Source organism: Puma concolor, chromosome D3 (genome assembly GCF_028749965.1).
Source record: "Puma concolor isolate L17-30 chromosome D3, mPumCon1.1.hap2, whole genome shotgun sequence".
In the NCBI taxonomy this organism is placed as follows: Eukaryota; Metazoa; Chordata; class Mammalia; order Carnivora; family Felidae; genus Puma; species Puma concolor.
Window position 1 is genome coordinate 23644939 of NC_141678.1, and position 21741 is coordinate 23666679.

A 21741-nucleotide genomic window follows, 5' to 3' on the forward strand; every position below is an offset into this window, starting at 1 on the left:
GCATGATTCCTGCCACATCCCTGGGCCACCTGTACTCTTGTTTACTTAATATTCTTTAAACTGACTCACTTTTTGTCTACATTAACATACTACATTAACCTCACTCTAATGAATTCCATCAATTCCACTCAGGCTCCCACTGATCTTCTTTCCATTAACATCAAAATGAATATAGGCAAGTAAAATTAGAAAATGCTTGAGTGGCATCACTTTTGGGAACTTGTGCTTAACGTGTTGGAGAAGCTAAGGCTCAGGCCCAGGTGTCCACTCCTCAGCCCTTCTCACTTTGGGCTCAATCCCTCCCCAGGCTCTGACTGTTCCAAGTCCGCATTCTGCATGTCCTGGAATCAGGCCCCCAGCCCCACCCTCCCTTCGAAGTAGCATCCCTAGGTCTGTAGCCCCCAGGCCCAGGGATGTGGCAGCGGGCCCCCAAAGCCCCTGCCCCAGGCCTCCCCACCCCGAGATATTGTCGGCTGCTACCCAGGGCTCAGGCCAGCCCTCACGTTCACTTCCAGTTTGTCTGTCTGTCCTTTCCTTCCCCAGCATGAGGTCCATGATCTGGCTGAAACTCCACACTCCCTCACTCCTTCCTCTTTCCTAATCCAGACTAAAGCTATTTCCGGAATGTTGATATCTTAATTCCAAAGGAGCACCCCAGGACAGCAAATAGAACTATTCCAGCCCTCACATATCTGGGAGTCTCTCTCAGTGTCCTTTACTTGGTTCAGATTAAGTGAAGGGATGGGGTAGCATATGCATATTGCCACGATTGAAATCCAACATCTAACAACCGAGAGACCTCCCAACGTGTCTGTGAGCCTGCTGTGGCCTTGCTGGGGCTGTCTGTTATAACCCAGCTGTCCTGTCCACATCACAAGGATTTGGATACTCTCAGGCCACTGACTGGACATTGCAGCCTAATGGTCAGAGTCACCATGGGCCGCACACCAAAGTAATCCCTTTCAAGTATTACAAGAGCAGGATCTAAAAATGGATGACCTTCAAAAATTATGTTAAGCCACTCCCAGCATGGACAGTGGGACAAGCTGACCTCACGAACCTCCTGATAAGATGTAATAAAGGGTACTGCAGCCCCCACCAATGCTCCTGCCAAGAGCATTTAACTGCATCTCGTCGCAAGGAAACAATCAGGCAAATCTTAGATAGATGGTGGGACACTCACAAAAAGACAAAGTCAAGAGAAAGAAGAAAAGGACAGGGACCGTTCTAGATGAAAAGACACTAGAGTTGTAACAACCAAATGCAATGCATGAATCCTGATGAGCTTAGATTAAAAAAAAAAAAAAGCAAAAAAAAAAAAGGCATTTTGGGGACAACTGGTAAAATTTGTATGTAGGTTAAATGATACATCACTTTAGAGCATCATTTCACTGAATCAATTTCAGCTTTCTTAGGTGTGATTGTGGTATTGGAGCGTTTTGGGAGAATGTCCACACTCTTTTGAGATACACACTGATGTGTTAGGGAAAATACAGATGAGGTTTGCAACTTACTTTCAAATAGATTTTTTAAAGTCTGTAAATATAAGTAAAGAGAGAAAGAGCAAACGTGGCAAAATACTAGTAGTTGGTCTGGCTAGTGGAAGGCAGGAGGATATTCATTCTGGATTTTCCTGAACATTTGAAAATCTTCTAAATGAAAATTGGAGGAAAACACTAAAGCAACATTCCTGCTATTTGGATCCCTTCCAAGATGAGAGGCCTGTTGTTTGTACTGATAACACCCCAGTCGCCTCCAAACCCAGACTGAGTGTCCAGGGTCTGCCGGACACCCCGTACTCAGCTTTACGACAGATACCTCCCATTTTCCATGGGCAGAACCCCGGGCGGGGGGCTTCTTCTTCTTGTTCTTTTCTGTGAAAGCTGCCTTAACTTTTTGCTCCCCTTCACAGCCAAACCAGCACCAAGTTTCTGTTAGTCCACTGACATCCATGCATCCATCCTCACTGCCCTCCTTCCAGTTCCAGCTCCCAGGGTCTCTTGCCAGGATGGCCACAACAGACTCCTGCCTGCCGTCTCTCTTTCTGCTTCTCCCATCCATTCTCCGCAGGGCAGTCAGAGGAACGGTTTGCAAACAGAAATCTGACTGTGTCTCTTTCCTGCTGTTCAATACTTCAGTGACTCCCCACTGTCCACAGAACGAAGTTCAAATTCCTCAACATGGCCTAAGTCCTGCAAGGCTATTTGACCTCCGTCTCACCCCTTGACTGTCACACTGTACCATGCAAAGTATTTGCAGCTCCTTGGCTACCCCAGGCTCACTCCAGCCCCAAGGCCTTTGTTCATGATGTTCCGACTCCTCTACCTGAATACCCTTTGCTTGATTAATGCACCTTTCGGGCCTCAGCTCCCATCTCCTCCTTCAGAAGGCTAAATCCTCCCCCATCACAGCTGAGCTCCCTCTATCCTGTTGCTGCTGGTTACTGGTCTGTATCCCCCCCCCCCCCCCCTTCCCAAATCACATCTATGTCCACAGAACCCAGCCTGGGGCCTGGCACCCACCAAGGAAGGGCTGGTTTCCCAGGTCCTGGAAGCTGAAAATCCTGGGTTTCATTTCCAGCTCTGCCAATAATTTGCTCTGTGGAGTTAGGCCTCAGTTTTTCTTGTCTGAATAAGGGGTATGAGCTTTGGCTAGATGGGATGGCTCAGCCTACTCTGGGGCAGTGCCTGCACTTTATGCTCATGACCACTGGGTGTCACTGCCGAGCCGCAATCGGACTGTTGGCTCAGGTCTACCTGGGGGTGGTAGGTGGAGAGTGGCCCCTCAGGGCCCTTCCCCACACTGGGCCTCATCCCCATCTACCCCCCACAGAGCTGGTCCCCAAGTCCCCAAAGCCTCATGCTGACCCCAGCCCAGCAGGTCCCCCTCAGGCAGGCAGCAAGCAGGGGCAGAAGTACAGGTGGGAGTCAGGGAGGAAGGAGGATGGGCAGGGGCCCTGCTACCTTTTGGGCAGCCCCTCCTACAGGTGGTCCTGAGTTCAAGGCCTGGTTTGGGATAGTTCAGGCATCCATTCTCCTCCCACAATCTCCATGTATGGATAAAGCTGCATAACCTAATTCAGCTTCACTTCACCTCTCCTACCTCTCCTGGGCTGAGTAGAAAACATGTTCCTAGAGTGGAGGTGGCCAGTGACAGGCCCAGGGGAGGCAGAGGGCTGGGCTTATATGGGTCTACCTGACCCCCGGCCTGGCTCATGCACCTATTGGTAGTATGCTTAAGAGACTCTAGAGCCACTGGGGGATGAAGGGGGGTATGGGGAGTGGAGTGACAAGCAAGGGGCTGGGGGAGGTTTGCCGGAGAGGTAGCAGGGCCCCAGAAGTCATGGGAAGACATGGGGAAGGGCTCGTGCGGGGTGAGGGGCTCCCACGGCTGTATCCATCACTGACCCCACAATCAGGAGCAGAGAGGGCAAGGCAGGCGCTGGGTGCATCCCATGTCTTCGTTAACTAGTGCCTGCTGGAAAGCAGGGCACCCCAGCCAGACTGCATCCAGACGGGGTTGGGGGAAAGGGAGGCACGATACCAGTCTCCTAAAGAGCTTCCCAGTTTTCTCTCCTGTAGGGGTGTCTGCCTCCACCCTGTCCATTTTCCAAACGTCTATGTCACAATGGTTTCCAGGTTCTTGCATTGTGGGCTTTTGGTCCTCTCCCCATGTATCTTGGGTGGGTCAATTTCTAGGCCTGGGAATTCATTCACTGCAACCATCACCAATGATTGTAAAGGTCTCTAGGACCCCACCTGTGGTTTCCAAGTCTCCTTTCTCATACATGCTATGTCTCCTGTGTATGTGACAGTTTCTAGGCCTTCCTTCTCAATCTTCCTGGACTTCCTTTGTGCACAGTGATTTTTAGATCACCCCATCTCATTTTCCATGTTTCTCCCATGCATGATAGTCCTGTCATTGCACTCCCCCTGTCCTTGCACTCCCCCTGAGTCTCCTATGTATGTGATGGTGTCTAGGACCTCATGTTAATTACAGGTCTTTTGAGAATAGTGAAGTCTAGGTCCCCTGACCTCATTTACCATGTACCATGTATACATAATGGCTTCTAGGCCTCCCTTCCTGTGCTCCATGGATTTCCTATGTATACGGTGGTATCTAGGTCCCCTGTCCCTTTAACCATAGGGCCTTCACCATTCCTATGCCTCCCTTCCTATGCTTCACAGATTTCTCAAGACCTCTGTCCCATTCTTTTGTGTGGATATTGTCTTCACACCTCCCTTTCTTCTGCAGACAAAGGAGCAGAAGCCAAAGCCCTTGCTGGGAAGGGACTATGAGGCAGAGGATGCAGTCTGGACTGGGTCAGCCCAAACCACCCAGGCGGAACAGGCAGGGTCACCCTGGCTTGGAAAGGCCACAGAGGGAAGGCAGAGACAGGGACAAAGACAGAGACAGAGAGCATGGGGTCTGCTGATAAGGCTGGCCCTGTCCGGTTGGGAAGGACAGGATTGGGAGGGGGCTAGAGCTGAGATCTGTCAAGCCTCCTTCCTAGGAGACCAGGTTACAGTGGGGATTTGGATGAGGTGTCCCCACTGCTAATGATCTCCTGAGAGCCCAGGGCAGGAAGGGCAGTGGGAGGCCAGTGCTCGGCTGGAGCTTACCCAGTGGCTCTTCTCACCAGGGTCTCCTTTGGGGCCAGGTTCTCCCTGCAAGGAGAGATAGAGGTAGAAGCAATGAGAGAGGGAAGGAGGGAGGGAGAGTGGGAAAAGGAAGGAGGGGAGGAGAGGGGGAAAGAGGGGGAAAGAGGGAAGGAGAGACTGGAAGAAGCTAGAAGGCTGAGAGAGACAGAGAGTGGCTTGTATGGGACTAACACTAGATTAAATGCAAAAAAAAAAAACCCCAAAAAACAGTGACTTGAAGACAATAGAACGTGGGAAAGAGCAGCCAGAAACTGGAGGCTATTTGACTTTTGAAAGAAGGGAACTACACTGGGTAAAAAATAAATACTTGTGGCGTTTCTTCTGAGGGCACACTGCAGCCCCCTCAGCCTGGCAAATAGCTCAAGCAGAAAGCTTTATCATCTTACTGGGCTGAAGAATCACAGGCTGGAGTTGAGATGGCCACAGGAGAGTGAAATTGAAAGGAAATACTGGAAAGCAGGGAGCTACAGTAGGGGAGTGAAATCTATATAAATACCCCCCTCTAATGCTCAGATGGTCCATGAACTACCCATCCTAAAGTCACAAGCTGAGTCCAACCCACACGCTCGACCAAATATCAACACTCTTCAGAGGAAGATAATAGATCCCAGATTCTCTTTACTCTGTTATCTATATTGTCCAGTATGCAATAATAATTACTAGATATGTGAAGAAACAGGAAAATGTGACCCAATATCAAGAGAAAAATAAGTCAGTAGAAACAGATCCATAGCCAACCCAGATTTTGGGTTTAGTAGACACAAAGTTTAAAATATCTGTGATACTGGGGCACCTTGGGTGGCTCAGCTCAGGTCATGATCTCGTGGTTCACGAGTTTGAGCCCCACGTCGGGCTCTGTGCTGACAGCTTAGAGCCCGGAGCCTGCTTCAGATTCTGTGTCTGCCTCTTTCTCTGCTCCTCCCTTGCTTGTGCTCAGTCTCTCTCTCTCTCTCTCTCTCTCTCTCAAAAATAAATAAAATCATTAAAAATTTTTTAAATATCTGTGATATTTGTCATCAGGGAAATCCAGGGACACCTGGGTGGCTCAGTCGGGTAAGCGTCTGACTCTTGATCTTGGCTCAGGTCATGATCTCATGGTTCATGGGATGGAGCCCCACATCAGGCTCTGTGCTGACAAGCATGGAACTTGCTTGGGATTTTCTCTTTCTCTCTCCCTCTCTCTCTCTCTTTCTCTCTCTCCTCTCTCTCTGCCCCTCCCACCACTTGCACTCTCTCTCTCAAAATAAATAAATGAACATTAAAAAAAATTTTAAAAATGGGGGCACCTGGGTGGCTTAGTCAGTTGAGCATCTGACTTCAGCTCTGGTCATAATTTTGTGGTTTGTGGGTTTGAGCCCCCCCCATTGGGCTCTGTGCTGACAGTTCAGAGCCTGAAGCCTGTGTCACATTCTGGGTCTCTCTTCCTGTCCCACCCCTGCTTGTGCTCTTTCTCTCTCAAAAATAAATAAACATTAAAAGAAAACAGGCATCTTCTCAAAAAAATAAATAAAAAATAAAATATCTGTGATATTTATCATCAGGGAAATCCAAATAAAAACTACAATGATATCCACCTCATGCCTATCAGAATGGCTAAAATCAGCAACACAAGAAACAACAGGTGTTGGTGAGGATGCAGAGAAAGGGGAACCTCCTCACACTATTGGTAGGAATGCAAACTGGGACAGCCACTGTGGAAAACAGTATGGAGGTTCCCCAGAAATTTAAAAATAGAACTACCCTATGATCCAGCAATTGCACTACTATTTACCCAAAGAATACAAAAATGCTAATTCAAAGGGATATATATACTCTGATATTTACAGCAGCATTATCTACAATAGCCAAATTATGGAAATAGCCCGAGTGTCCACTGATTGATGAATGGATAAAGAAGATGTGGTGTATGCATACAATGGAATATTATTCAGCCATAAAAAAGAATGAAATCTTGCCATTTGCAATGACATGAATGGAGCTAGGGACTATAATGCTAAGTCAGAGAAAGACAAATGTCTTATGATTTCACTCATATGTAGAATTTAGGAAACAAAACAAATGAGCAAAAGGGAAAAAAAGAGAGAGGTGGAGGGGGCAAAGCAAGAAACAGACTCAATTATAGGGAAGAGACTGATGGCTGCCAGAAGGGAGTGGGGGGATGGGTGAAATAGGTGATGGGGATTAGGAGGGCACTTGTCTGGATGAGCACCAGGTGTTGTTTGTAAGTGTTGAATCACTATATTGTACACCTGAAACTAATATTACACTGGACACTAATTAACTGGAATTTAAATACAAACTTAAAGTATCTGCGATAAACATGTTAAAGAATGTAGTGGAACTGACATAATGGTGGTGAGACGGGGAATTTCAGGAGATCTGTGAATACTGTGAAAAAGCATCAGATGGAAATCCTGGAGATGAAAAGGATAATACCTGAAAGAAAAAATTCAGTAGCTGAGATTAACGGAAGATTGGCCATAACAGAAGAAAGAATTAGTTAACCTGAAGACAGGTCAAGACAATAACTCAAACTGAAGCACAAAGAGAAAAAAGATTTTTAGAAAAGTTAACAGAGACTCAATGACTCATGAGAGAGTATTAAATATAATTAGGATCACAAAAGGAGAGAAGAGAGTACAGGAACAGAAAAAATGTGGAGAAATATTAACCAATTTTTCCCTAAATTTGACTTAAAAAAAAAAAACAATGAAACAAAACAGATTTTTTGTGTCTGGTATGGCACATGAGGAATTCAGAAGTCACCATTTTTTCCTAATAACAAATAAAACACTGAACAAAATGAAAAATCAACAACTCTTCTTAGAACCATCAAAGATGTGAGGTCACAGGACAAAGCACTGCCCCCCAAATTGCAGAGAGAGAGAGAGAGAGAGAGAGAGAGAGAGAGAGGAGAAGAAGAAGGGAGGTGGATTATAATTTACTGAACATAAGCCTCCTTGGGAACCAGCACCAGGGTAGGAAAACCCAAATGTATTGACAAATTGCCAAAGGCTCAGTGTGGACAACTCTGAGAGTTAACCATTCCAGGGGGACCCAGATTTTGGAGAATATTCACATCTTTGCTAGTTTTACTCAAGAGCTCTGTCAGGTCCTTATAGTGAATGCTGTAGAAAAATCTCCTCTTGCTTTCAGCAGCAGGAAGGGGGAAAGGTACCATCTTGAAACACACCAGAGCATTCTGCTCTCAGCAAGGCCTGCCCTCAGGAGAAACTATTTTATCAGAGTTTAACCTGCTGGGGTCTTATCAGAGCCTACCGATCTGGAGGGGGAGGGAAATGCCCAACTATAGCTAGCTTTAGCCTTCCACATGGGGGAAGAGAAATATCCCAGCTCTAGCCACCTTGTCCCACCTGAGGGGAAAGAAAACAGACAAAACAAAATTAAGAGGCACTGGTGAAGTTAACAATGTAGGGAGATAGGCTTACCCAAAGACTGAGACCTAACCATGAGACTACAGAATGCTTCCTCACATTACTCTTTACTGGAGTACATTACCACTACATTACTCTTTACTGGAGTAAAGAGGCCTTTCACCCAGTACCTCATGTTTACCTTCTAACCAAAAATTACAAGGCATACTAAAAGGCAAAAAACACAGTTTTAAAAGAGTGAGTAAATATTAGAACTAGAGTCAGATATAGCATGGATGTTGGAATTATCACACCAGGAATTAGCAAATAAAACACTATGATTAATATTCTAAATTAAATTTCCATTAATTTTAATGTAAAAAATTGACAACACGGATAATGTGAGCAGAGAGATGAAAATTCTAAAAATCAAAAAGAAATGCTAGATTTCAGTCGAAGGTCCTCTTCATAAAGTCTGTTAGCTAAGGGTAAATCACATTTTTCCCAGGCCTCTTAAGAAATACTTAAATCCACAGGGCACCTGTGTGGCTCAGTCATTTGAGTGTTTGACTCTTGATTTCGGCTCAGGTCATGATCCCAGAGTTGTGGGATCGAGCCCTGTGTCAGGCTCCGCACTGAATTTGGAGACTGCTTAAGATCCTCTCCCCACCCCACCCCTCCCCCTCTCTTTCTCTCTCCCTTTGCCCCTCCCTGGCTTGCACACACACACATGCACATGCTTTGTCTCTCTCCAAGAAAAAAAAAAAGATTGTCTTCCTCTCTTCTTCTGCCCCTCTTCCCTGCTCATGCATACTCTCTCTCTAAAAGAAAAAGAAAAGAAAAGAAAAGAAAAGAAAAAAAGAAATATTTCAGGCCTAACAAAGGCCTTTCTTTCTAGTATCAGGAGCCATGCTCCAGAAATACAAATTCAACAGAATTTCATCCCAGACTGTCCCCTCCCTAAAGTTCTACCTACAGCAAGAAAAATAACAAAACACTACCTGTAGTCATAAAGTCCTTCAGTTTCTTGGCCAAGATTTCACATTTCCTTTATTTATTTATTTTTTAGGTTTATTTATTTATTTTGAGAGAGGGAGAGAGAGCACGTGGGAGGGGAGGAGGGAGAGAGAGAGAGAGAGAGAGAGAGAGAGAGAATCCCAAGCAGGTTCTGCACTGTCAACATGGAGCCTGATACAGGGCTCAAACTCATGAACTGTGAGATCATGATTTGAACTGAAACCAAGACTTGGATGCTTAACTGACTGATCCACCCAGGCACCCTTCACATTCCCTTTAAAGATACCTTTCAGGGGCGCCTGGGTGGCGCAGTCAGTTAAGCGTCCGACTTCAGCCAGGTCACGATCTCGCGGTCCGTGAGTTCGAGCCCCGCGTCAGGCTCTGGGCTGATGGCTCGGAGCCTGGAGCCTGTTTCCGATTCTGTGTCTCCCTCTCTCTCTGCCCCTCCCCCGTTCATGCTCTGTCTCTCTCTGTCCCAAAAATAAATAAAAAAACGTTGAAAAAAAAATTAAAAAAAAAAAGATACCTTTCATGGGTGCCTGGGACGCTCAGTCGGTTGAGTATCTGACTTTGACTCAGGTCATGATCTCATGGTTCATGGGTTTCCCTGTGTTGGGCTCTGTGCTGACAGCTCAGATCCTGGAGTCTGCTTTGAATTCTGTGCCTCCCTCTCTCTCTCTGCCCTTCCTTTGCTCATGTTCTGTGTCTCTCTCTCTCTCAAAAATAAATGTCAAAAATTAAAAAAAAGTTTTTAAATAATAATTAAAAATATAAAAATAAAGATACCTTTCAAGGAGAAAGACTCAAAAGGGGCACATGGGGGGCTTCAAAGGTACTGATAAGGTTCTATTTCTTGAGCTTGGTGTTGGGCACATGAATATATGACTTAATATTAATATTTAGATTTTTCAGGTTAAAAACTTGCATATATGTTTAAGAAAATACTAGAGATTGAAAACTTGTAACAGAAATGAAGAATGCCTTTGATGGGCTCAGTAGTGGACTGGACATGGTGGAGGAAAGAATCTCTAAACTTGAAATTATGACAATTAGAAGCTTCCCAAACTGAAAAGCAATAAGAAAAGAGATTGAAAAAAAGAAGAATAGAATATCCAAGAATGATAGGATGATCACAAAAAAAGTATAACATACATGTAATGAGAAGATGGGAAGGGAAAGAAAAAGAAAGGAACAGAAGCAGTATTTAAAGCAATAATGACTGAGAATTTTCTCAAAGGCACAGATCAGGAAGTTCAGAGAACACGAAGCAGGATAAATGTCCGCCCCCCCACCCCGCCCCAAAATACTACACCCTGGGCATATCATTTTTAAACTTCAGAAAATCAAAGATAAAAAAGTATCTTGAAAGGGGCGCTTTGGTTGGCTCAGTTGGTACAGCATGCGACTCTTGATCTTGGGGGTTGTGAGTTTGAGCACCACAATGATTGTAGAGATTATTTATTTATTTATTTATTTATTTATTTATTTTTAATTTTTTTTTTCAACGTTTATTTATTTTTTGGGACAGAGAGAGACAGAGCATGAAGGGGGGAGGGGCAGAGAGAGGGAGACACAGAATCGGAAACAGGCTCCAGGCTCCGAGCCATCAGCCCAGAGCCCGACGCGGGGCTCGAACTCACGGACCGCGAGATCGTGACCTGGCTGAAGTCGGCCGCTTAACCGACTGCGCCACCCAGGCGCCCCAGAGATTTTTTTTTTTTTTTAAGTTTAAGAAAGTGTATTTTTATACCTAATAAATGTTTATTTATTTATTTTGAGAGAGATAGAGAGTAAGAGCAGGGGAGGAGCAGAGAGAGCAAGGGAAAGATAGGGAATCCCAGGCAGATCCCATGCTCAGTGCAGAGCCTGATGTGGGGCGCGATCTCACAACCATGAGATCATGACCTAAGCTGATTATCAAGAGTCACATGTTTAATTGACTAAGCCACCCAGGTGCCCCCCACCTCCTGCCAAAAAAAGTATTTTGAAAGAAGCCAGAGGAAAAACATCACCTTATCTAGAGGAGCAAAGATAAGAATTCCATCCAACTTCTGAGAAACCATTCAAGCAAGAAGAGAGCATAGTGAAATATTTTAAGTGTTAAAAGAATAAAACCGCTAACCTAGAATTCTGTACCCTGTGAAATTATCCTTCAAAAGTGAAGGAGAAAGACTTTCTCAGAAAAACAAAAACTGAGGGAATTCTTGCCAGTAGATCTGCCTTGTAAGAAATGTTAAAAGAGATTCTTCAAAGAGAAGGAAGTGACAAGTCAGAAACTCAGGATCTATATAAGGAAAGGAAGGGCATCAGAGAAGGAATAAATGAAGGTAAAAACCCAATGAAACTTTTATCTCTCTTATTCTTAACTGACCTAACAGAAAACACTTTGTTCAACATAGTAATACCAAAAATATATTTGATCATATAGGCTTATGCATGTGAATCTATGTATATCTGTGTGTGTGTATAGATAGATAGATTTACATATGATTATATATGAGTGAAATGAATGACAGCAATGATACAAGGAACAGGAGGGAAGAATTGGAATATTTTATTATAAGGTATTTGCACTAACCATGAAGCAGTAATGTGTTATTTGCAAGTAGAGTTGGATTAGTTGTAAATGTATATTACAGACTCTGGGGAAACAACTACAAGAAGTAAAAAAAAAAAAAAAAAAAAAAAAGGAAGTGCAGTCAATGTACCAAGAAAGGAGAGAAAATGGAATCATGTGAAATGATGACTTAAAACCACAAAATGCAGAAAAATTGTAGAAGACAAAAATAGGAACAAAGAATAAGGGCAACAAATAGAAGACAGTAAAAAATACGGTAAATATTAACCTAATAACCACTTTAAATGCCAATGGTTTAAATATCCCAGTTAAAAGACAGGATTGTCAGAGTGGATAAAAAAACAAGACCCAACTGTAAGTTGTCCAGAAGAAGCCCACTTTAAATATAAAGACACACAAAAAGCCAAGGGATAGAAAAAAATATACCATTCTAGCACTAACCAAATGAAAATGAGAGTAACTATATTAATTTGAGACAGAACAGACTTCAGAGCAAGGAAAACTTTCATGGATAAAGAGGGGCAATACATAATGATGATAAAGCGATCAATGAAGGCACAACAATCCTTAACGTGTAGGTGCCTAACAAGAGAGCATCAAAATATACGAGGCGAAGGGGTGCCTGGGTAGCTCAGTTAAGTGTCCAACTCTTGATTTCAGCCTAGGTTATGATCTCATGGTTTGTGAGATCGAGCCCCGAATTGACCTCTGTGCTGACAGCATGGAGCCTGCTTGGGATTCTCTCTCCCTCTCTCTCTGCCCCTCCCAACTTGTGCTCTCTCTTCAAAATAAATAAATAAACATTAAAAAAATTATTTAAAAAATTTTTTTAAATACACGGGGCCAAAACTGATAGAATTGCAAGGAGAAATAGATGAATCCACTATTAGAGTTGGAAACTCTAACAACCTTGGCTAGAAACAGACAAATGTAGTCAGGCAGAAAATCAGAAAGAACATAGTTGATGGGCGCCTGGGTGGCTCAGTCAGTTTCAGAGTGCTGTTTCAAGTCAGGTCATGATGTCATGATCTCACAGTTCGTGGGTTCGAGCCCTGCGTTGGGCTCTGTGCTCACAGCTCAGAGCCTGAAGCCTGCTTTGGATTCTGTGCCTCTCTCTCCCTCTGTCCCTCCCCCACTCATGCTCTATCTCTATCTATCTCTCAAAAAAATGAATAAACATTAAAAAAATTAAAAAAAAAGAAAGAACATAGTTGAAATCAACAATACCATCAATCAACTGGATATAATTGACATCTATAGACCATTTCATCCAACAACAGATTACACATTCTTCTCAAGCTCACATGGAACATTTGGGGCCATAAAATATATCTCAACAAATTTCAAAGAATAGAAATCATACCATGCATGTTCTTAAGTCACAATGGAATTAAACTAGAAATTAATAATAGAAAGATAACTGGAAACTTCCCAAATACTTGGAAATTAACCAACAGATTTCTAAATAACACATGGGTCAAATAAGAAATCTCAAGAGATATTTAAAAATATTTTGAACTACATAAAAATAAAATTGCAACTTACCAAAATTTATGGGAGTATCGAAAGCAATGCCTAGGTGGAAATGTATTGCACTGAATGCATATATTAGAAAAGAAGAAAGATCTGGGACACCAGGGTGGCTCAGTTGGTTAAGCCTTTGACTCTTGATTTCAGCTCAGGTCACGATCTTGCAGTTTGTGGTATCAAGCCTTGCATTGGGCTCCATGCTAACATCATGGAAACTGCTTGGGATTCTCTCTCTCCCTCTCTCTCTGCCCCTCCCCTGCTCATGACCTCCCTCCCTTTCTCTCTCTCTCAAAAAAAAACAAGCTTAAAAACAAAATCTAAAATCAATAAGCTAAACTTTGACTTCAGAAAAGTAGAAAAAAGGAGAGTAAATTAAATCCAAAGTAAGCAACATAAAAGAAATAATAAGAAATAATAAAAATTAGAGCAGAAATCAATGAAATTGAAAACAGAAAATCAATAGAGAAAATCAACAAAGTCAAATGCTGGTTCTTTGAAAATATCAATAAAACTGACAATCCCCTAGCCAGGATAATTAAAAGAGAAAAAAGAAAGACACAAATGACTAACACCAGAAATGAAAGGGGGGACATCACTACAGATCCCCTGGACATTAAAAGGATAAAATATTATCAACAACTTTATGCCAACAAATTTGGTAATTTAGATGAACTAGACCAATTCCTTGAAAAACCTAATCTGCCAAAAGAAGAAGAAATACACAATCTGAGTAGGCCTAGATCTATTTTTTTTAATTAAACATTTTTTTTAATGTTTGTTTATTTTTGAGAGAGAGAGAGAGAGAGAGACAGAGGGCGAACAGGGGAGGGGCAGAGAGAGAGGGAGACAAAGAATCTAAGCAGGCTCTAGGCTCTGAGCCATCAGCACAGAGCCGGACGTGGGGCTTGAACCCATGAACTGTGAGATCATGACCTGAGCCAAAGTCGGACGCTTAACCGACTGAGCCACTCAGGTGCCCCTGAAATTAAAAACACATTATCATTTACATTAGCACTCCCCAAAATGAAATACTTAGGTATAAATCTAACAAAATATATACAAGATCTATATGAAGAGAATCACCAAACTCTGATGAAAGATAGCAAAGAACTAAATAAATATGTATGGATGGGTAGACTCCATATTTTCGAGATGTCATTCATCCCAACTCGATCTATAGATTTAATGGAATTCCAATAAAAATTCTAGCAAGTTATTTTGTGGATATTGATCAGCTAACTCTAAAGTTTATATGGAGAAGAAAAAGAGTCAGAATAGCCAACTCGATATTGAAGGAGAAGAACAAAGTCCGAGGACTAACACTACCCTACTTCAAGACTTACTATAAAAGTAAGTCTATACTTACTATCTATAAGTCTATACTATAAAGCTCAACAGTTTGTTGAGAAGTCACACACTGGGAGAAAATATTTGCAAAAGACACACCTGATAAAGGACTATTATCCAAGATACACAAAGAACTCTTAAAGCTCAACAATAAGAAAACTAATTTAACAATTTTTTGCACAGAGGTGCCTGGGTGGCTCAGTGAATTTAGCGTTGGACTCTTGATTTTGGCTCAGGTCATGATGCAGGGTCATGGGATGGAGCCATGCATCATTGGGCGCCCTCTCCCTCTCTCTCCCACTTGCTTGCTCACTTTCAAAAAAAAAAAAAAAAAAAGGAAAGGGAAGAAAAAAAAGGCAATCTATGGAACGGGGGAAAATATTTGCAAACCACCTATCCAACAAGAGTTGATATCCAAAATATATAAGGAATTTATACAACTCAAGTGGAAAAAACCCAACCCAACAAATAACTCAATTAAAAACAGGCAAGGACCTGAACAGACATCTTCCCAAAGAAGATATACGAATGGCAAATAGGTATGTAAGAAGATGTTCAAGATTACTAATTATTAGGGACATGCAAATCATAACCACAATTTTAGATATTACCTCACACCTGTTAGGATGTCTATTATCAAAGAGAGAGAGAGAGAGAAAAAGATAAAAAAATGGTGTGGATGTGAAAAAAAAAAGGGAACCCTTGTGCATTGTTGGTGGGAATGTAAATTAATACAGCCATTATGGAAAACAGAATGGAGGTTCCTCAAGAAATTAAGAATAGAATTGCCATACAATCCAGCAGTCCCACTTCCGGGTATTTATCCAAAGAAAACAAAAATCACTATCTTGAAGAAATATCTGCATTCTCATATTCACTGCAGCATCATTCACAAAAGCCAAGATATGGATGAATGGATAAGCACAATGTGGTATGTATGTATATGTGTGTGTGTGTGTATATAATGGAACATTATTCATCCTTAAAAAAGATGGAATCTTAATGATAAGAAGGATATGTGGATTTTAAGAAAAAAAAAAGTTGAACTCAGAGAAACAGAGTAGAATGGTGGATCCCAGGGCCTGGGGCAGGGGATGGGAAATGGGGAAGGTTGATAAAAGAATATCAATTTTCAGTTATAGCATGGCCGAGTTCTTTGGATCTAATATTTAGTATGGTGACTAGAGTTAATAATACTACATTGTAGGGGCGCCTGGGTGGCGCAGTCGGTTAAGCGTCCGACTTCAGCCAGGTCACGATCTCGCGGTCCGTGGGTTCGAGCCCCGCGTCAGGCTCTGGGCTGATGGCTCAGAGCCTGGAGCCTGTTTCCGATTCTGTGTCTCCCTCTCTCTCTGCCCCTCCCCCGTTCATGCTCTGTCTCTCTCTGTCCCAAAAATAAATAAACGTTGAAAAAAAAAATTAAAAAAAAAAAATACTACATTGTATAACTGAAATTTGTTAAGAGAGATCTTCAGTGTTCTCACCACACATACACACACACAAAAGGTGTGTTTCTTATTTAAAAAGCTTTTTTTTTAAGTTTATTTATTTTGAGAGAGAGAGAGAAAGAGAAAGAGAATCAGTAGGGGAGGGGCAGAGAGAGAGGGGGACAGAGGATCCGAAGTGGGCTCCGCACTGGCAGCAAAGAGCCTGACACAGGGCTTGAACTCACGATCCATGAGATCATGACCTGACCGATGTTGGACGTTTAACCAATTGAGCCACCCAGATGCCCCTTACAAAAAAGTTTCTTACAAAACCAAACATACTATATGATCCAGTGATTGCACTCAATGTCATTTACCCAAATGAACTGGAAACTTACGTCCACACAAAAACCCGCATGTGGATGTTTATTCATAATTGCCCAAACTCGGAAAGGTGTCTTTCAGTAGATGAATGGATAAATAAACTGTGGTATATACAATGGAAAATTATTTACAGCTAAAAAGAAATGAGTTATCAAACCATGAAAAGATATGGAGGAAACTACACTTGATCTTAGCCAAAAGGCCGAGAAGCGATATATGGAGGAAACTTAAGTGCATATTAGTGAGGAAAAAGGGACGAATGGGCAGAGCACCAAGGATTTTTAGGTCAGTGAACTATTCTATATGATACTACAATGGTAGATACATAACAGTATACATCCATCGATACTGTAGGATGTACAACACCATGAGGGAGCCTTAATGTAAACTGTGGACTCAGGATGATAATAATGTGTCAGTGTGGGTTCGATTGTACCAAATGTCCTACTGTATTCGAGATGTTGATAGTGGGGGGAGGCTGTGTATATGTGAGGACAGGGAGTATATAAGAATTCTCTGTACTTTCTGCTCAATTTTACTGTGAACCCCCCCCCCAAATGCTCTAAGAAATAATTTCATTAATTAAACAACAACAAAAAAAACTAACAAAAATAAAAATCCTTACAGATCTAGGAATCTTAGCAAACCCAAAGCAGGATAAACATAAAATCATCCCAACCACATCATTATCAACCTGTTGAAAACCAAGGGTAAAGAGAAAATCTTATTTAATTTTTAAAAAATTTTTATTAAAAATTTTTTTAACGTTTATTCATTTTTGAGAGACAGAGAGGGACAGAGTGGGGGAGGGGCAGAGACAGACAGGGAGACACAGACTCCAAAGCAGGCTCCAGGCTCCGAGCTGTTAGCACAGAGCCCGACGCTGGGCTTGAACTCACGAACCGTGAGAACTCACGAACTCACGAACTCACGAACCTGAGCTGAAGTCGGATGCTCAACCGACTAAGCCACCCAGGCACCCCTAAAGAGAAAATCTTAAAAGCCAGAGCAAAAAGATATGTACAAGGAAAACAACAAGAACCACAGCCAATTTCTCATGAGAAATGCTAATTTTCTCAGCCAGAAGACCATGGAACAACATCTTTAAAGTGCTAAAAGGAAGGAAAACTGCCAAGCTATCATTTTATATCCAATTTAAAATATCTTTCAAAAATTAAGGTAAAATAAAGACAGTTTTGGACAGAAGCGGTGAGGATTTGTTGCCAGCAGACTCATACAAGCACAGCTAAAGGGCATTCTTTCTTTAGGCTGAAGACAAACGATACCAGATGGAATCTGGAGCTACAGGAAATCATTAGAAATGATAAATATATCAATAGATGTAAAAGACAATTTTTCTTTGTTTTCTTAACTTCTTTCAAAGTCAACTGTTTAAAGCAATAACAACAATGTATTGTGGGGTTTATAACAAATGCAGAAGTGAAATATATGGCAGTCATAGCACAAGGTCAGAAGGAGGCAAATTATACAGTTGTAACATTCCTATTCAGACGTGGAGTGGTATAATATTAATTCAAGTTAATTGTGGTAAGTCAAGGATGTATTTGTTATCCTTAGAACAACTGTGAAAAAGTAACACAAAGTCATTGGTAGAGATAAAATGGAGTAAACAGTACTCAATCCAAAAGAAAGCAGAATAAAGGGGGAAAAAATAAAGAAGAGATGGTGTAAATAGAACACAAATAGCAAGCTGGTTGACGTAAATGGTACCGTATTAATAAATGTAAATTTTTTTTTTTTCAACGTTTATTTATTTTTGGGACAGAGAGAGACAGAGCATGAACGGGGGAGGGGCAGAGAGAGAGGGAGACACAGAATCGGAAACAGGCTCCAGGCTCTGAGCCATCAGCCCAGAGCCCGACGCAGGGCTCGAACTCACGGACCGCGAGATCGTGACCTGGCTGAAGTCGGACGCTTAACCGACTGCGCCACCCAGGCGCCCCAGTATTAATAAATGTAAATGAACTCCACAGTCAAGGCAGTTAAGAAAAAAGAGAGACCTAACTATATGCCGTTTACCAGAGGTATACTTTAAATAGAAAAAGTTGAAAGCAAAAGTATTGAAAAAGATATACCATTCAAACACTAAGTGTAAGAAAGCTGGTGTGTTTTAGTATCAAAGTAGAATGCAGAGAATACCCTTGTTGGCTCAGTCTGAAGAGTATGAGGCTCCTGATCTTGGGGTTGTGAGTCTGAGCCCTACTTTGAGTGCAGAAATTACTTAAATAAATAAGAAACTTTATTGGGGCACCTAGGTGGCTCAGTCAGTTAAGCATCCAACTTGATTTTGGCTCAGGTCATGATCTCAGGGTTATGAGATTAAGCCCTCTGTTGGGCTCTGCACTGAGCCAGGAGCCTGCTTAAGACTTTTTTTTTTTCTCTCTTTCTCTCTCCCTCCCTCTACCTCTCCCCCCAATGTGTACATGCGCTCTCTCTCTACAAAAAAGTCAATAAAAAAACTTTATTTAAAAAAAGGTAGAATTGGGGTGACTGGGTGGCTGTCCGTTAAATGTCTGACTTTGGCTCAGATCATGATCTCATGGTTTGTGAGTTTGAGCCCCGCATCGGGCTCTGTACTGACAGCTTAGAACCTGGATTCTGTGTCCCCCTTTCTCTCTGCTCCTCCCCTGTTCACACTCTGTCTCTCTCTCTTCTTCAAAAATAAATAAACAGTAAAAAATTTTTTTTTTAATTAAAAAAAGCAGAATGTAGAACAAGGAGTATTCCCCAGAGAGAAAAATATTCATTTCATAGACATTAAAATTCTGAACATGTATGCACCTAGTAACAAAACTTCAAAACACACAAAGCAAAAGTTGACCAAACTAAAGGGAGAAACAGACAAATCAACAATCATAGTTGGAAAGATGGAGAGTGAAAGAAATATAGAGTGTCAGAGACACAGAGGAAAGAAAGAGATAGAGAAACAGCTACAGGGACACAGAGCCCGAGTGAAGGAGAGGTATATGGCCTGATACTAAGAGGCTGACAGGACCCAGAGATAAGGAAAGAGAGGGATGGATCATGCCCTGGAAAGGAAGGGGGTCAGGAGCTCTGGTCTCAGTGTGTAGAGCCAGAGCAGGGGTCTGAGCCTGTGGGATCCTGGAGGGGGTGCTGCAGGGTGGGCAGCATCACTCACCTGCTGCCCCATGGAGCCTTGGGGGCCAGGTTCTCCACGCAGTCCCTGTGTGGGAGGGAGGAGAGGTATAGAGTCAGCTATTGGAGTGGGTGTGACCCAGGGATCCCAGGATTCCCCAGAATCCTCCACCAGGGGCTGCCTCAGTACTCACTCTCTCTCCCTTCTCTCCTGGGTGGCCGGAGATTCCTTTGGGTCCAGTGGGGCCTGGGGGTCCCTGAGCAACAAGACAGGGCCTCAGCTTTGTACTGAGGCAGGGTGGGGTGGGCAAGCACTTGGGGGGCACAGGGGTCGAGGAGGGAGTCCCAGTTTGGCCTGGACCTCTGGGTTCTTTACCACACTCCCAGTGCCTGGCATACAGCTGGCAGTTTATACATCTCAGGGTTTAGAGTTATGGCCCTGGAGTCAGAGAGTCCCTACCCCTGATCTGCAAGTTGCCATGTGCTGGTGGCAGCCCTTTAAAAAAAAAAAAAAAAGAACCTCTATCATTCTTGGCTGTATGTGCTGCTCTTCCTTACATGGACTGAATGACTGAATAAAAAGATTTACTGAAAGTAGTTTGCATATTAAGTGCTCAATAAATGCTTGAATGAATGAACAAATGAATGAATGGTAGATGGGTGAATGGATGAATATGTGGACTGATAGTGGGTGGGTGGATGGATGGACAGATGAGTGGGACCACTTGGAGAATTACTCACCATGTGTCCAGGACTCCCAGGAATGCCCACGGGACCAGGAAGTCCAGGGGGACCTGGAGTAAGACACGACATCCTCAGGACTCAAACAGAGTACAATACCAGTAAGTCTACTATCCACTCCCTCCTGATGGCCACAGCCCTAGCCACTCTGCCATCATCTGACCCCACCCCTTACATTGGGCCTGGACTCAACTTACCCATTGGCCCTGGGGGGCCTGGGAGTCCGACTGGTCCCTGGGGCCAGTGGCTGCTGGTCTCAGTGAAGGTGTTGGACAGTAATGGGTCCCCTGGGGGAGGAAAGATGGTGAGTGAGCAGGACTGGGCTGGGATAGGGCAGTCAGTCTTTACCTGCCATACCTCTGCCAAGCCAGCTTTGAGTACCCTGTGGGACAAACTATAGTGTGGGCAGGGCCATTGGACACCTGCTCCAAGGGTGGGGAGTGTGGAGAGTGCTGGTCATATGGGACCAGGAAGCAGGGAGGCCTGGGTTCTAACCTTACCGCACTCTGGCTAGTGACATTCAGCAAGACCCTCCACCTTGCTGAGCCTATACTGCCACACGTCAAATGGGAATAGTAATAACAGCTACCATTTATTGACCATCTACTTTGTGCCGGGCTTCTGTGCATGGGGGTCATGGAGCTCTGGGAGAACTGTGCAGTCACTCTCCCCATTGTACAGATGAGAAAACTGAGGCTTGGAGAGGGAGGAGTGGTGAGATGGAATGAATGGCGCCCAGTCATACACCAAAGATACGGCACAGGTATGATTGAACCTGGTACTCCTAGCTTCTGACCACTGGCGGCACACACGTAGGTCAGCCTGGGGAGGAGGTCAAGGATACATGTCTGGGTCCAGATGGGTGGAGGAGGCTCTCTGAGCACAGGGTCAGGGAGCACAGAACTCATTTCCTGCCATCAGGCCTGGGGCTCTCCAGCGCTCTGAGGGCTGGATCACCGCCAGCTCCAAGGCTTGGCAGGAGGGCCGGATGCTGGTAATTCTAAGCACAGGCTCCGGAGGACACCTGGGTTTGAAGCTGGTCTCTCATGTTCTGGCTATGTAATCGCTCCTCTCTGGCCCTCAGTCTTCCTCATTGGAGAACAGAAGAGGACAATGGCACTATTGGAGGACTGGGTGACACATAGCTGACCAAGGGCAAGCCTAGTATACAGAAGGTACCTGGTAGATGGCAGTGACAATGGGATGATCATTATGCCAGCCCTGCCCCCACTCCCACCATTATCTGTCATGACCCCAAGGGACTTACCATATTGGGGGTTCCAGGCATGGGGTGGTCCAACAGGGGCTGGGGGGCCAGGGGGCCCAGGGGGGCCAGGAGGACCTGGTGGACCTGGAGGTCCCCTCTCTCCAGGAGTGCCCACAGCTCCAGCCTGGCCAGGGCTTCCTGGGGGGCCCTGAGGACCTACAATGGAACCAGGGAGTTGTTGGGTGTATGAGAGGCAGGGAGGTCCAGGGTGGCTGCAAGGGGGTGGAACAAGGCAGCCTGGGGGAGTGGGTACACGATGGCTGCGGAGGCCACAAGCCCAGGCCGGTCCTGGCCCTGA

The 21741-nt window shown here is 43.7% G+C and overlaps 1 protein-coding gene and 1 pseudogene across 8 annotated transcripts in view; both read right to left on the bottom strand.

The window, feature by feature from the left end:
- EMID1 (EMI domain containing 1) overlaps positions 1 to 21741 on the bottom strand; it is a 48626-nt gene that overhangs the window by 5544 nt on the left and 21341 nt on the right. For 7 of the 8 annotated variants that reach the window (XR_015242368.1, XM_086682146.1, XM_086682147.1 and 4 more), the window contains 6 exons: positions 21444 to 21599; positions 20374 to 20463; positions 20177 to 20229; positions 19630 to 19692; positions 19479 to 19523; positions 4623 to 4667 (listed from right to left, as the gene is read on the bottom strand). Coding sequence is in view for 7 of the 8 variants with exons in the window: in XM_086682146.1 (XP_086538272.1) it covers positions 4623 to 4667; positions 19479 to 19523; positions 19630 to 19692; positions 20177 to 20229; positions 20374 to 20463; positions 21444 to 21599 (452 nt within the window). In the remaining variant the exon portion in view is untranslated. Of the gene's footprint in view, positions 1 to 4622; positions 4668 to 17295; positions 17621 to 19478; positions 19524 to 19629; positions 19693 to 20176; positions 20230 to 20373; positions 20464 to 21443; positions 21600 to 21741 lie in introns of those variants that run through there. The other variant, XM_086682148.1, reaches the window with a different exon arrangement.
- On the bottom strand, positions 16365 to 16532 carry LOC112870524 (U2 spliceosomal RNA; annotated as a pseudogene).